This window comes from Centroberyx affinis, unplaced genomic scaffold (assembly GCF_046629955.1).
Source record: "Centroberyx affinis isolate AG114_WGS23_722 - 3 ecotype Tasmania unplaced genomic scaffold, CSIRO-AGI_Caff_v1 ptg003390l_1, whole genome shotgun sequence".
NCBI lineage: Eukaryota > Metazoa > Chordata > Actinopteri > Beryciformes > Berycidae > Centroberyx > Centroberyx affinis.
The window spans coordinates 340,810-358,028 of NW_027281375.1; the positions used below are offsets into that span (position 1 = coordinate 340,810).

General features: G+C 43.4%; 1 protein-coding gene across 1 annotated transcript; it reads right to left on the reverse strand.

Annotated features, from left to right (window-relative positions):
• Positions 1-1,485: 1,485 nt before the first annotated feature.
• On the reverse strand, positions 1,486-3,830 carry rasl11b (RAS-like, family 11, member B). Its single transcript, XM_071539061.1, has 4 exons — positions 3,524-3,830; positions 3,324-3,380; positions 3,135-3,211; positions 1,486-2,542 (listed from the first exon to the last, which is right to left on the reverse strand). Exons 1-4 carry the CDS (start codon positions 3,636-3,638, stop codon positions 2,045-2,047), a joined length of 747 nt encoding a protein of 248 aa, XP_071395162.1. The 5' UTR covers positions 3,639-3,830; the 3' UTR covers positions 1,486-2,044.
• Between the last annotated feature and the right edge of the window lie 13,389 nt (positions 3,831-17,219).

The window sequence follows — 17,219 nt, forward strand, 5'->3', positions numbered from 1 at the left end:
AGGGTCCATTCACACCTTACCACATCATATGGAGACAAATGAGAGCAGAATAATTAACAAGTCATTTCACGCAGTCTGCTGAGGCCAGTAATTCAGTCACACCTTGAGCTCAGCCGCAACCTCCAGGCCCCCCACACTCCACACTCCACATGCTCTGCTCCTCTCCAGCTTGGAGCAGCTTGGCTGGAGCTCAGCACTTACACCCACATACCTGAATCTGTTCTGAATAACAAGAGGTAGCCGAGGCTCAGCGTTGCAGTTCGCCCTCTCACCCCTTTTCAACTTCATGTGTGATCCAATTCAGCTGCCTGAGAGAGTGAGAGAGAGGGGGAGGAGTAGAGAGGAGTACATAAGACTAGCAGTGAAAGGATCCTGTGGTTTGTGGCTAGCTAGCCTGCCAGACAGATTGGAACAGGATATCCAGAATTCACTAATGAAATTATGGATTGTAAATAAACAGCGATGTCTTTCTACTATGGCAGAGCCCACACAATAACACACACAAATTAAAGTTTTGTTGGAAAAGTGTTTAATATCATTGGATGTTCCTTATCCACTTGGAGCTCGCTATTCTCATAAGGTTCCCCGATCATAGAGGGGTCAGATCTGAGAGAGAAAACTACATGGACTCTTCTAGCGCTGTCCCCTCTTAGTCAGCAAAGGGTTTGTAGCAGTTTAGTCAACTAAGACTTTTTCATCAACTTGTTGGTTTAAAATATTCCTCAAAAATGTTCTTACATTATGCATTTGTTTTCTTTAATTAACACTAGATCTGAAGGTCAATTTCCATTATTGCATGGCACATATGTTGAGCAAATGGATTATTTACTTGATAAAATCCAATTATTATGCCCCAGGTTCTTATCTTTAGTTTGGACATGGAGGGATCACAAGTCCTGAGAAGGGACTGTACAGTTATTCATCAGTATCTTACCATTCGTTGCTGCTTCGCTATTTCCACAGCATTTAATTAGAATTGATATATACATGGGTCAGACTAGCTTTTGCTGTTTGCGTCATCTCCTCCACAGTAGTAGTGATATTTATCAGTCTTCTGGAGCCATGGTCATCATACAGACTGTTGTGTAATTGCTTGAGTGTTTCCAAAAAACTGGGAGTTATAGAATGTGCTGTGTTTGTAATATACTGTATTGCAGATAGAAAATATTTATACAGGTCTTATATAGATCCATGACTTGGCAGTGTGTCGTCAATCCACAACATTCACCTTTGGTTTATATGTGATGGTAGCTCTATATCTGCAGTCAAGTGCACACATATGGAAAACTTAGCAAAATAGTCAAAATACCAGAGACATAAAATTCAATAATTATTTTTTTATTTTGAACAAAAAGTGAATTCACAACAAATAAATAACAATGGGCCCTTTGGACAATTCCTTTTAAAGTGCATCAGTAAAAACCACCACACGCTACATACTGTGTCTGCTGCCCCGCTAGAAGCCCCCCCCCCCCCCCCACTCATCACTCTGTCATGCACAATGATGGTTTTGGATGCTGTACAAGGAATGCACTGCAGATATTGACAGATGAGACACTGAACACGCATACTGCTGCACAGGGTCCTGGCTCAAGTGGCTGGTATGTCAGACAATACCAGCATTTAGCGCTGCTGTGTAGTGGCAGTCTGAATAAACATAGAAACTGTCACAATAGGCAACGGCTAAAAATAAACAGTTCTCAGTTTATATGCAGCGTGTCTGGGCTTCATTCAGCCTCAGAGCTGCCTCTGTGTGTCTATCCACTCCTGAACAGATGATGAGCACCTCAATACTGCTGCTCCTCACAAAGTACCTGTCAGAGTGTCTCAGGACAGCCCCGTTAGAGATCATTACCTCTGTCAAGGTTCATCTGCCCCCCATGTGTCACACTATATGGAATCTACCACCTGCCCTCTGCAGCCACAGTGGAAGGGGACTCCAATGGAGAAGCGTGAATCTTCTCTGTCCTCTTTTCTTTTCCGCCTCCAACGCTTTCCTTTGTTCTGTGTCCACTCTGGACCACTTTCAATCGACCTGCCCTCCTCACACGGAGGTGACAGTCCTGACCTTGGCCGACAGCGCTTGCTTGAAGCGCCTCTTCAGGTCTTGCATGTTGGGAGACTTGGGCCTGGGGATGAGCGGTGAGCGCCTCTTCTCTGTGGCGGCGCCAGCTGGGTTGTGGGAGGGGATGGAGGCAGGGGGCTGCTGCTTGGCGAGCTGGCAGCACAGCCTGTGGAAAGCCCCGTGCACCTGGTTGTAGTCCTCACTGGCGGACACCTCGTAGAACAAGCAGCCCAGTGTTCCCGCCAGCAAGGGGCCCTGCTGGGAGTCCACACGCCTCAGGTGCAGCAGGTCCGCCTTGTTGGCCAGCAGGATGACGGGGGGCATATTGGCACCACCGGTGCGAACGATCAGCTGGTGCAACTGGTCGATCAGGTCGAAGCTGCGGCGGTCTGTCACAGAGTAGACCAGCACCACGGCATCAGCCCACTGGATGGAGCAGGTCACATGGTCAGGGAGACTGACGCCATTATCTGTCATCTTGGGGGAAGAAAGAGGGAGATTGATTAAAGCACAGTCCAGTAGACTTCCTTAGAAATATACATTTTAACAATTATAACCCACAAATTCTGCCCTAATCTAAAAACCATACTCAGTGAACTGAATTCGAACCAGATTAAACATTTCCTAACATTATGCAATTGGTCTTTTGTAATGGATGGAATGCTCTCTGAGGCAGACGAGAGCTATAGGGTTACTCCTCCACTGCTGAGTGAGTGAGAACAGTGAGGTGTGGGTGATTGAGGAGTCTGGATTGGGGTATCATTTACTCTGGCCTCAGACATCCATTAGTCTAAATGGGAAATTAGACAGCCAGACTGAAGGACTCTACTTTAGAGAGAAAAAAATCTCTTCAGCTTTGGACCGGTGCCCAACCAAAGGAAGCTTGGATGAGTCTAACAGGCAGAGTGGACCTCTGCCCAGATACCATATGTATCCTTATGCTGTGCCTGAACTGGCAATTCTCTCTTTGTATTAGATTGTAAACTGCTCTCAAACAGCTTTCTATTAACATTATCGATAATATGCTCTAACAGCCTGGGAAAAAGACCGGGGTTTGGCGAGAGCTTACCTCCACACCGGGAGTATCCTGAACTTGGATGGCCACTTGCTCTCCATCCACCTGGACTTCTCTTGAATACAGATTACCTGTAGACAGGGCAAAGCAAAATGATTTAAACACCGAGGTCCATGTTTCACCATCTTGGAAAACAAAGACATTTACTTTATCCCCAAGGATTATATTGCTCTAATTGCTCACCAGCATTCCTCTCATAGTCTCCGATGAAGCGTCTCGTTAGGAATCGCACCACCAGCGCTGAAATAAAGAAAAGCGGTAACAGAATATTAGAGAAAATAAAGCATATAAAAGACTCTCCAACTGCGCGAATGTCCTATACAGCCCCACAGTGCTACGGATACGCTGCGTTTAAGACGCAGTGATTTTGTTCATCATCTTACCTGTTTTCCCGACTCCGCTGCCTCCAATCACAGCTATTTTGATAACCCGGTTGGGCACCGAGTACTCGGGTGTTGGGTACTCCGCGATGGTTGTCATGTTTTGGATCAGACGCATTTTTCCCGGTTTTCAATTTCCGTCAAAAACAAGGACAGGAGGAAAAAACTATTTTCTTATAGCCCTTGCGTAAAGTCTAAAAGTCTTGTCCAGATCTGGTAGAGTTCTCGGATAAAGCCTTCGATGAAGCAAAGTTATTCCTGTATCACTCCCGAAGTGGTTTGATGGAGGTAAAAAAAAAGACGGTGTAGACAGGAGTGGGAGCTGGCAGCGGCAGACTGTGAATGCTGCTGAGGAGGAGCGCACTGGGGCTTTTATAGCGCTGCAGCGCTGTTCACATCTGATTGGCTGCTGCTGTGTCCCCTCGGCTCCTGGCCCCCCTACACGTGGATAAGGCAAGCTCAACACAAGTAAGAAATACTCCTGCAACAGGTGGGTCCTCAGGCTGGATGAACTGACAAAACACCCTTTCTTTTAGAAGAAGAAGGGGGGAAAAAAATAAATTCCTGCTATACAGTGGATTGACCCAAGGTTATGATAAGAATAATGTTGAAGGATACAACACAAATATCACAGCAAAACTATATTCTTATCCCCTATTGGAATATTATAGTGATACCACAGGAGATTAAAAAAAAAATGCCATGAAATATGTAAGATAAGGTCACTACATATGAGTAAACAATATAAATCCCTATAGGAATTTTATAGGAATATTTAATTAGGCACATTTTTTCCTTAGAGATAGCACAGACAAAACCAATGTTTCTATCAAACTATTTCCCCTTAAATAAACCACTAATAGCCTGCCTACCTATGGATCATAAGTCATAAATGAGGTCCATGTTGGTCATCCTCAAAATTCAGTCAACAACTTTTTGGTGTTTGTGTTCATACTGCATGTTCTGCTTGTGTAGTTGTGCATGCACCATAGGCATACTGACTGTTTTTTTTTTTGTGGACAGGATGCAGCCAGATCCTGCTCATGTAGTCTGGGCCTAGTGTTGGGTTACAGCTGGGGAGCTGTTGAGGCATGCCCCTAAAGTTGTGAATCTTCCACACAGGGGGTTAATGCTCCCTGATGTTGGACCAATCCAGCCCCCCCTCCCAAACACATACACACACACACACACACATATACAGCTCACCAGGACTCCTGCAAGCATCCATACTATGTGAGAGCTCCAGTCCTCAACACACCAAATTATTGACACCCACCTTATTCTGACCAGAGACCTCATCTAACCCTTTGAAATAAATGGACTGGCACAATATTTGAGCAGTCAGTGACACCTAAATGGCAACATAGCAGTAAACCAGTTTCCCCTGTTGTAAATGTCAAGGAGCACCTGTCATAAGCGTGTGTGGACGTCTGTTCTGTCTCAACGCTGTGCAAGTTCCTGTACAGTTGGAAGAAGAGGACTGCAGAGGATTAAAATATTTGTTGATCTTCCATGTGCCAAATAGGTTCAGCAACTGCTCTTCTCTGATTTAACCTGTATCATTTCTTTGTCCCACTTTCTTTTGCTCTCCCTGTCCCATCCCCCACGGGCCTCGCTCTCCCTCTCCCTCTCTCCCATCTTTCATCTGCGCTCATGTGTCTGCCTCCTGAGGTATTTTGGCAGCGAGTCCTTGTGTGATTACGGTCTGGTATGTATTTTTGATAAGAGCGCTGATGACAGGCGGCTGCGCTGAAATATGAAATTAATGCCTAGGATTCGTGAGCAGACATCGCTGCGAGGTGTGTGCCCCCACCCACTGCCACACACACCGACACACACACACACACACACGTACACACACAGCTGCCTCACCACATCACAGCCAAGCACAGTAACTCCACCCCAGCAGCATGTTGTACCCTGGTATGAGTGAGGGATTTATATGCCTGCTTCCTAGGTAATAGACAGTAAAGAAACGTTCATCTTCATCATGGTAACATTTAAATAGGATTCACTGTGGGTGACCCGCAGCTGAGTTCTTGAGTACAAATTAGGGCATGCATATTTCAAGACCTTTTCCTTTTCAATGAATGGTGTTAGTGAGGTGTTTCATAATCTAAGCCTGCGCTGTATTTGTAACATAGAAAGTGACAAGGCCTCACAGCTCATCCCTCCACCAGCAACCGGGCGAGATGGCTAATGATGACAGATAATGATGGGAGGACGCCTGTGGTGGTGTATGAGGTGTTGTGTTAGCGCCAGTAGCTTATTAGCCTAATGGAGGGTTAGACGTGTTCACTCATTAGCTATATAATAGATCCAAATGTCTGAAATGCTGAGTCAGTCACACCACAGGTTAGAGTGTCAGATCGTCCACATATGGAGTGTAAATTGATCATGATAGGCAGGTTCACTTATTTTCACTTCACGGGTTTTATATCTGAGATACAACGTTAATTTCACACCGCAGTGCATTATCTTAACTGCGCTAAAAGCTTTGTATTAGAGCGCTGTAGCTTAACTCTGCTGAAGTCCTTGGAATGAATGAACTCTGTCAACCACTGTCTCTGCAGTCATGCATCGAGGCAATGCGGCCTTCACTTTCCCTGAGGGAGGGTTGGAGGCAAATTAAAATACCTTTGAGTGAAGGCAGACAATTATAGCTGAAGAATCAACATAGAAGGCTGACAACAGAGGCTGAGCTGGGGATCAGAGTGTCACTTACACAAGGGTGACAATAGATGGTTAGAGAGGGTAAAACAGGGGGTAATCTTTAGTTGGGGGTGTGGACAATTGTGGGGGAGAATTCTGGGTATTCAGCGAGAACAGCGGAATGTCAAGTTAATTGGGGGTTGGCTGAGGGGACGAGGGGCGGGGGGATTCTGGGGGGGTTTCTCAGAAGGATGTCCTTGTTGACACTGAAGTGTAGACTGATTTCCCGAGGTGGGCAATGGAAGTGCCCCGCCTTTTACAGTGCAGCTGAGGAGAGGCATATGGACATCACTCGCCCCCGGGGCCTGAGCCCACAAAGGACAGTTATTTGGGATAAGAGAGAAACTGGGGTAGTTTCAAGCTTCCCTCGGGGCGTACCTCTTGAGCTTTGGTCATATGTTTATCAGCACCATGATAGATGTTTATCATTCTCATTGGCTTTCATTGTTTGCAGTGGTGATTATTATGAGCCTTTTATTTTACTTATCTCTGTCAGTTAATTCAAAGCTATGAGAATGCTCTACAAAAGTTGAGTTTACAACAAACAAGAGTTTTAAAATAGAGGCAGGGTCATATTTATGATATGGGTATTCAGAATAGTTAGTCATGGAAGGTAATACCTGGATGTTGTTCACATAAGCTTTTTCTTGCAGGATTTCTGTGTGAATGGAAAAAAGAGGGATAACTCTGAAAAGCAGAGATGTATCTATTCACTTATTTGTTTATATCTCCAAGTGCATTTGCATTTCCAATGACCAATGGAAATTCTGTTGGCCTGCTGGCACAAGCAGCTCTTGACCCACACAAAGGAAGAGAGGTTGTTTTTTCTTATTGAAATGTAAACATTCTAACATGTTCGGCCATTTGCATACCTCTGCATGTCAACAGTAGCAGGGGGGTTGCAATGGTGGTCTTTGGTGGGGGTGGGGGGGGGTTGTGCTATGTGCTGTGGCACTGGGTCTGAATGACAATAGTGCACCCCCCCTCTCAGGAATGCCAGCCCACAGCTTTTACACTGTGAAGTTAGCCATCACTGACTTCTTCAGAAACGTGATGGAAAATATTTATATCATGATTCTCCATCGCTCATTCATGCTCCTGTTCTCCTGTTTACATTCCATAGCTGATCTCTAGCGTAAGATTGGATAATTGGTTTCCACTCTCACTTCTGGGATGTTTGAGGACTGACACACGTGTGTCAATCCATAAACAGTTTGTGTGTGTGTGTACATGTGTACATCGGTGCATGAATGCATGTGGGTGTATGTGGTGCATGTAGGAGAGGCAGACAGAAAAAAAGCACAGGGCGTTGCAGTAATAACAGAAGGTAGGGGTGTTTTTGCATGGTGTGCGTGTGACCATATGTGTATTTAGAGTAAGACTTTAAACACCAGGATTATCCTGTTTTCACTGATTGAGAAGTTGTTTTTTCTGCTCACGTGCAAAACTTGTGAGTGATAGTACACAAACATATAGTTTCAATGGCTCCAGGAATCAGTGTCTCTTTGCATCTGCAGATTTTCGTAAGAAAAGAATCAAAGAATACTTAGTAAGATGTTCACATAATTGCTGTGATGTAAGAGTGAGAGGTGGATAGCTGGATTGCCAAATATCTTTAAAACAAACAATTTCAGCTCCAGCCTTGGTTTTTACGGATCCTTATACGGTCCTGCATGACTGGTCAGACAGCCGTAGCGATGAACACATGCACATTCACACAAACACGTGCATTCAACAAGAATCTAGCTTTGATATCAAACATCGAGGGAGCTTGGTCGTAAGGAGATAACACCACTGGGAGTGTGAGGGAGTCCGACAGAGGCACACACACTTGGACACACTGCTCCGCACAGATCATGTTAGGACATGGGGTTCAGCGCTTGAGATTTATGGGTTCGGGCTTCTGTCGGCGGGCCTCGTTTAGCTGGTAATTCAGCCCTTCCCTGGGGCCCTGTCTGTCTAGCCGGCTTTACTGCCCAGCCAGAGCGGAGCTGGAGCTGGAGCTGCTGCTGGAGGCACAGCGAGTTTCATACTAGGACCTCTGTTGTTTAATATAGACAGACAGTTTCCTTAGGGGCTGGTTCTGGGCCAAGCCTGTACTCAATATAGCGGCAGTGGTTACTGATCGGCCAATAGAAGAGGGAAACTCTTGAATCAGGCCTTTGGAGGCCAAGGCTGAGTCCTGCTTCACATTATGTTATGTAACACCAGTGCCAAGAGTACAATGAGTTTCATCCTTTGTTTTTGTTTTTTAAGATTTCTTTTTTTGGCATTTTCGCCTTTATTAGACAGTTGGGAGAGAGAGGGGGATAATATGCAACAAAGGTCCGGAGTTGGACCCGAACCCAGGACATCCACATGGCACGCATCCTATAGCCCACCGAGCCACCAGGACGCCCCGAGTTTCATCCTTAAACACAGTAATACTGAATGTGTCAGGTATAGAGTGGAATTTTAGTCTTTATATCCAGGTAAAGGCGAAAGAGAGTTGGGTGTGATTGGGTGTTCAGATTTGAATCACAGCTACTCAGGTGATTCTGGTGTGTGGCTCTTGCAGCCCTGGTGTGACTGTCATCACAACTCGCCCCTGTCGACAATCTTCCTCACAATGCAGTGACAACTCCTCAGCACACAAGCAACCAGAGCCTCATGATGAGTACCATAAGGTCTCCTGAATTACAGTATATAGATAACCTTCAAATGGCTCACTCACAAGTTACCTGATTATTTTGTCACTTTGCTCACATTATCCTAAGCAGTTACCTTTGCCATCCTGAGCCAGCTTTTCTGTCTGTCCATTGTCTCAAAAACTAAATAACGCTTTGTGTGCAAACTGACAGACAGGCTTAGTCCTGTCAGTACCTGTCACAGGAAGAATGGACCTGAATTCATGTGGATTAGGCACCTGCATAAATATGCCAGCACATACGCACCTAAACAAATACACAAATACATTCAGCGTGTCTGTGGCAAAAACATTAGAACGCTGAAGATATTAGCGGTGTGTGTGTGTGAGTGTGTGTGTGTGTGTGTGTATCTGAGTGCCTCCAGACATCACATGAAAGCCCTTCCATCAACATACTGTAGACAGAGAGATGAGAGGAGCATGTTTACAGACACAACATACAGGTGTTTTGGGGTTCTATGATCTGACACTTTTTAAGCTAAACGGAGTTGGAAAATGATACATGGAGGCTAGATCATCCCAAAGATAACTGAACAGACCAATGAGGGAACCCTTTCTACAGTGAGCAGCTCTGCCGCGAAATAACAATAACTGCTTGCTCTTTTGGTACGTTTTCATTTGTCTAGCTTACAAAATGTTCTGTATTCTATCATGCATATTAGACAAAGCAGGATGCATGGCTCATTTTCAGATGCTTGGGGCTCGTCAGTCCTTTGATGAATTGCTTCTCTTCTCTCCTCCTCGGGTGAGCGGTCTGACTCAGAGGAGCCTCCAAATTACAGCAATCACTGTGGAGAGCAGGGAAGTAATTGCCCGTGCTGAGAGGCGCTGCCCTTATTGAGGAGAGAGAGTATCTGCACCGTGTTCCTGAGATTCACACTGAATCACTGATACTAAAGGCCAATCTGTCGTCTGATGACCCATAATTGACCCGTACCTTTTCATGACTCAATTGGTTGTATTTTATGCATATGAATGCTCCGTAATGCAGGTAATGGTATTCAATAGGACCTCATGAAGAGGTAGTTTACAAAATATTCATTCTCCTTTCCTTATCCCATTTATAACTGTTTAGGTATGACAAGATGAAGTTACGATGAGAACTGTCCCTATATTAAACAACACCATTCTGCTGCCAAGTGTGAGATCATTTTAGCAAAATTATCTCAGCCACTTCAGCCTCTCCACATACAGACATTCTGTGGAAAAGTGGGTGGATAGAAAGAAATCCTCCAACATGTTGTTTATGGGAATATACACTGATGACTGAGTGCTACACACTCATTTACATACACATACACTCCCACTCAAACACTCATGCTTAGGCGTACAGTGATTATACAGCATGCACACAGGCATTATATACACAAAGAACTAAAACATTTTCCACTGAATGAGTGGCTGATTCAGAGGCAATCTGAGATGAGTCTCTGTCTAGATTCTCAAGGTCATCCTCTCTGACAGCTTCTCTCCTTTGTGAGTGCGCATGAGAGGAAGAGAGAGCGCATGAGAAACAGAGGTTGGCTGTTTCTATCTACGCGTGTGTCAGCGGAAGTGCAAAGTGTACTGCAAGTAGGAGGCAGCAAATGAAAATCTTAAAGTGCGGCTGTGGCTCATTTCAAAATTTCACAATTCACTTGCGTAATTTGCTACTTATCTTGCCAAAAGGTGTTGCTGAGCACAGAATAAGGAGATGTCAAAAGGCAATGCTTTGCACAGAATCACATGACGTTCATCCTGAGTTTGTGGGTGTTGTTCAACAATTATCAATGTTTTTCAACATGTCCTTGATATTTAAGTTTTGTTATGTTACAATGTGTGTTAAGCAGTCAGCATCTTTTGTTTAGTGTGTGTATGTGTTGTGTTGTTGATTATTCCATTTCCTCTTCATGCCTCTGCCTCCCTCCGGCCTCTTTAGCCCACCATAGGCGGCACACCAGTAAGTACACACTCTTTCCTCCCGTCCCGGCTCTCAGAAACACATTCTCAGCAACACCAATTATGTCTGCTGCAGAGAGGAGGCGCGGTGTAGTGGGGCCATTAGGACACCACAGAGTGAGAAGAGGAAAACAGCCTGGCCAAACCGCTCTGGGCAATAATGCAGGATCCGCGTCAGTGTTCTCTAAGGATACACACTGTACTCTAGCAGAGGATTGGCACTAAGGACTAGTGAAAAGAGAAAACATGTGCGTCAGACATCTTGAAGGAAGTAGTAGTAGACTGCAGCATCACGTGTTTTAGTGGCATGGGTGGTAAAACCTACTCAATTATAGAATTCATGCATGTAATTCACATGGTGCAGTACAGTGTCTGCAGGAATGCTTTCAATACAATGTATGTATCAGGGTTGGGGTCAATTCATGAATGTAGCCTACTTATCAATTCCAATTTAACTGAGGAATTGGAATTTGAAAAAAAAACTTACAGAAACTGTAAGGAATTGGAATTGATTTCAGGAAGTTGAATTTAATTCAATGAAATTCTTCATTTCGTCATTTCAATTTCAACTTTCATTTGATGCATAACATGTAATTTTAATACATACATACATGCATACACAATTAAATGTATTTGATTTGTTTTACTGTCTTTTATTTGATTCATAATGTTTGATTTATAATGTTTAGCAAGTCAAGACAAACTCTCTTAGAAGTGGAATTTCATGGAATTCAATTCTATTTCCTGTCATTCCAATTCAATTCAAATTCTGTTTCATTAGAGCTGGGTGCAGTTCCAATTCCAATACCAGGAACTGAATTGGAATTTACCATGCATTCTCAATTCAATTCATGAATGGCCCCAACCCTGGTACGTATGTGTTTTAGTACTGTATTATTGCTGTATGTGTATGTGTATAAGTGTGTGTCTGTCGAGACATAGCCGGTGCAACAAACCCTGTCTCAAGGTTGTTTAGCCACTTCTCCCCCAATCTCCATCCACAAGCCTGTGCTACATAAAGACAGATAAGGTCTATATTCACTTAATACACCTCCAGTCTCCCGAGCACCTGGCAGAGTGAATTAATGCGGTTCACAGGACTGGAAAGTGGGTCAAGCTCCGGTGCGTTCTGCAGGGATCTCAGCTCACTCTAGACATTCAGTTATACAAGCAGATCTATTGTTATTGACCATAATCAGGACAAGATACTCCTGAGCCTCCAGAGTTGAAGGGCAGCCCAGGAATTTGGAATTCCTGAAGAAATTAGAAAATATGCACGAGACATAGAATATGAGCGTGTGTATGTGTGTGTGTGTGTGTGTGTGTGTGTGTGTGTGTGTGTGTGTGTGGAGGGAGGGGGGTGTGGGGGTGGGGTGTGGGGGTTCCTACATGCAGATTTCCTACACACTACCCTTTTTAGAATTTACTTACAATAGTCAGTTAACTCATACTATATGAATAGAGACCCACATATAATAAGCATGGTAATAATACTTCTATGACATGAGAAGGTACTATTTTGTCCAAGTTTCATGGGATTGTCTTAATTGTAAATCAGGAGTCACTGTCCATTCTCGTTTCATTTTACAACTATGACACACAGTCACATAAATTCATCCATAACAGTGTTTGACACAGGCACACAGAGTGACTCATGACCTGATCGGCAGCAGCTGAAGAAGTCTTTGAATATCACTGTCCTTCTGTGAAGCGGCAAGTTCATAAAATCTAGGCCAACGCTTTATATAGCCTTGCTCGGCACTATTACCCAGTATCACTCTGACCTCTCGTCATAAACTCGCCTGTTTAAATCATAACGGTTGAGTAGATGTTACATAAACATCACTTCTGACCCTATGCAATTTGGTGCTGTATATCAATTTGATTGCATTAAGCCACTGAGGCACCCACATGGTAATTTGCACTTACTCAAACACATACTGTACACACACACAGTCTCTAGGGATCCTTGTATTAGATGGTCACAGTGAACTCTTCTGCTCCCTGCTCGGTGTGTAGTGAGCACAGTGCAGCTATTGTTCTGTCGTTGCTATGGTAGCGTAAATGGTATCTCACTGACTGAATGTGACTGTGTAGCAGTACAGGTGCATTGTGGGGTAGCTGAGTCTGACTTGGGCATCCGTGGAGGCAGTTGTGAAAAGGGTCTTTCCTCCTCTGCTTTCCTTTGTGTGTTTGTATGTGTGCCTGCATGAATATTCTTGGACTGCCGCATTATTATGCAATGTGTGGCTCATACTATTTCTCTATGTTCGCTGTTAAGCCACTGATGACACGGAAAAAAGATATTGTCTCAGACAGACATGCGATATGCTAAGAGAGTTAACACTGTGTCAACAGAGCAGTGAGCCTGTGCACATCCAGACAGTGCAGGGGGTTTTACTACCCAACATGCCCTCCTCTGTTTATAGAAGCGATTGAAAGGTACATGGTAAACTAGATTCCAGATGAGCCTGCTTGGAACAGAGTGTACCAAAGGCAATAAGCGTGCCAAAGCTTATGTTTTCAGCTAATAACTCACAACCACCTCTCCCCGCTCCGCTGTCCTCTCTGCTCAGGCCAAGTTCTCCTCACCTTTCTGTGGCTGATGGTCATAATATAACAAAGACAGTAGTTTTTCATTGGGTTTCAGTGTTCTATGAACCCCATGAGTGCGGAAGAGGAATGTAACTTGACCAAGATACTAATGTCTAATAGGAGGTCTCGTTTGATTGGACAAGTTAATCATGACACTAGATGAAGACACTGGTAGGCCAATAAACTTTAATGATGCTGAGCATCCATGTGCTTTAGGTATGTGGTTATTACTCTGAAGAACAGCCTTTTCTGAGGGCCTTTAAAGGAGAGTGAACTTTTTGTACATTAAAAAATTTACTGTAAAGGCCACATCTACATTTTTGTTATGTAATGGGATTTTACCAGCAGTATATGTTTCTACCCAAGACTTTGTAAACATTTCAACTCACTCAATATATCGACTGTCTTTCCATCCACAAAGACAACTTTGTGAAAAGAAACTTAACTAGACAATAACTTATAAAAAAAAAAAAAAAGGCTTCCCCATTCTATTGGAACGGGACATATGATCCAAATCACATGAGACCAAATCAGGCACACACACCACACCTACCTCTCCCTCTATCTCCCCGCCTCTGTAGATGAGGAAACACACTAACCTGCTTAATTCTGTTGCTAACAACAACTGATCATAGCATCACACACACAGAGACATTGGCAACCTTACAGTCAGATCACCAATATAAACACCAGCGTCTTTCAGTGGAACACCAAATGGACCAGCAAGTGTATTTGTACTTAACATATGAATGCTGTGGATAATACATTATGACAATGTGGAGTGGTGGATCAGTATTTTTCTTTACTCAGACCAAAACATAAAATTGAGTTATGCACAAAGGCGGGAAGTTAATTAATTTACTTGTTTTGAAATAAAAACATTTAGAGTTTGTATTACACAGCATTGAAAATTAGCACAGTTATAGACAAAAGGATAGAAAGCATAGTAAAAAAAAAAAAAAGCTGAAATGCTGCATTTGTTCTATAAATTAAGAACTTCAAATAACAATTTAACAACCTTACTCTAATACATTTTGTCACAGCAAATAAGCATACTCAAGTGTTTATCTTTAAAGATTAAAGCATTTCAGAAGGGTTATGGAAGTGCTTAGTTTTGGGTCATGAATCGAAACATTTTATTTGCTGTTACGTGTGTATTTATATGCCTACAGCTATTAACATACACCTATAGTGCCAGGCAAGCAGACCCACTTTGATACAGTGAAAAAGAATAGCTTCTCTGTTGCAAGCAAAGTCCTATGGAACTATTTCAACACAGTCTCTCTGCCTTGTGTTTCAGAAGCCTGTGCCAAGTATAAACAGGCTGCAGTGGGTCACAGATTCTAAATTGAAGGATTATTTTCTCAGCATGACGGAAATAATGCATAATTTCCCTCTCTTTGTAGCAGCTGAACAACAGGAAGGTCATCAGTGCCTTTGGTTGTACTGCAGGCCTCATTGACTGGAAACCCTCCGTGGGCTCAGGAATAGGGTGTGTGTGTGTGTATGTGTGTGTGTGTGCACACGTGCACACACATGTAAATCCAAACATTGTGCCTCGCTCCACTTCTGATCTCAGCAGAGGCAGGCCGTCCCCGGAGGTACACCTGTTTGCTGGCCAAAAAACGTGTTGAGGGTACAATAGTCCTGTCAAACCCATCCAAACATGAGAAGGCCACCACATCTGAGGGAGATTAAAGCCCCAAACAAACACAAAGGCAGAGATTGGATTTGCCCACCTTCGCTGTTCATCTGACACACAGGCTTCATGTCAACACATATCCTGCACAGCCTGAAAAGGAAGATAAAACAAACGGCGATTTTTATCTCTGAGCGTCTCAATAACAAGGAGAAGCTGGGAAAAGAGCATAAAAACATGTCCAAAATTGGAGCTGTTTTCAACGCCTATCCTGCGTTTGTGACTGTCAAATGAAAGCGTATGAAATGCAGTTTGTACAATGAGCACATTTATTTGGATATGCATGGATAAATGTCTGGACAACAGCAGTAATGACTGCAGTAAAAGTGAGGAAGAAGGCAGCCACATCCACAGCGCCCCTCAATCCTATTAACACTGGCTCAAATGAAATAGAAAGTATGCCTGATAACATTTTGTCTAGAACTATCAGACCACAGGAGCACACAAGCTACCACGGCATGTAATTGTGTCCCTGTCAGTCACAGGTATTCATAAATAAACCACGGTATATATGATCAACAATCAATCAACAAATTCCCCAAATAAACCCACAGAACATTCCAGAACCCAGGTCAACAATGAGGCTTGACGACTCTATTTAATCTTCATCTCTCCCACCCTCTACAGCACAAACTGGCAACTCTGATGCTGTTTTTTCTTCTCTGTTTCTCTCTCTCTCTCTCTCTTTCCCATTTCTTTTGAAGTATGTTATGCATTCTTATTTGTTCTTTTCCTTTCCTTTTGTTCAGATGTAAATGCTAAGGAGATAATTGCTAGGGGAGTGTTATGAAAGCACAAACAGAGCCAGTGCTGAATGAGTGCGTCCTGGGGTCCCGGGACTCCTGCAGAGCCTAAGAGAGCAGCCTTACCTTTCATTCCCCTCCCTCTTCGTTATGGCCGTCTAATTGGTGTTTAGAGTGCAGGCTAACTGCCCCCCCCCCCCCCCCCCCCTTACCTTTCAGAGTTCAGCTCTGCTGTGCCTGTTTGTAGTGACAGTGCCAGGACGGGGAAAATGGGCGATCTCTTCTTCTTCGCTGAGGCTTCAAAGTCGGCTTCAGATCTTATCTCCACCTGAAACAGCAGCCATCTGGTCAATCTTGTTTGACCCTGCCCTTAAAACAATCTCCCTCACATTTAAACTACTCTCTATGAATATTATTTTCATTGTAGGCCTATTTGTTTCTGTCATGATCTTTCAACAACATATTCTGACAGAATTTAAACATACAACATACATTTTTTGTGTATGAGCACCAAACTGTGCTTATTAAATTCACTTTATCTCACAATAATGTATTCACTTAATTGTAACAGCTGAGAAGTTACTATTTTAGTGTTGACGTATTTTTCTGCACACTCCTATCTAAACAAACTACAGAAACAGTAATTTAATCTGCCCCTGCCTCTGTTTACTTTGTTGTTATAACCACCAGTCAGGTGAGATGGGTGCATACAGTGGGTGCAGCACCTCAGCTCTGAGTAAAGGAAACAATAGCTCAGTTTCAATGGAGTTAGATAAGGAGGGGATACTGCAATTTCTAAATAATATTTCAAGACATTTGAATATATAAGCTTCAAGCTGTGTTGTAGTCACACTAGACAAAGGAACAGCCTGTTGCTGACATTAGTTCATCCTGAGCACAGGTGGCACTGGAAGGGTGTTTTCTCTGTTGTTGACCATAAACAAAGCAGCTGCGGGTTTTTGTTGTTAAAGTCACTGTAATGTCTGCATCAGTTGGAGCAAGGCTGCTCTGTTCAAGTATTGCAACCTTTTGAAAAAACATTTTTAGCAAGCGATAAGCTTTTTTTGAGCAGCCAGGACTGTGCCATTTATTATGGTTTACAAATTATTAGACTATAGAGAATACCAATTTTATCCAAAGTCAACTGAGCCACATGAGAGCTATCACAGAAAATAAACCTAGGATCTTGGTATAAGTTCAACTCTTATCCTTGATGAACCTTGCACATACAATATCTCTTTAAATTCAACCCTAAAATGAAACTACAACTCCCTAAAACCATTGCTTCAGATACTTGATGATGATTGGCTGCACCTCAGCTAAGCT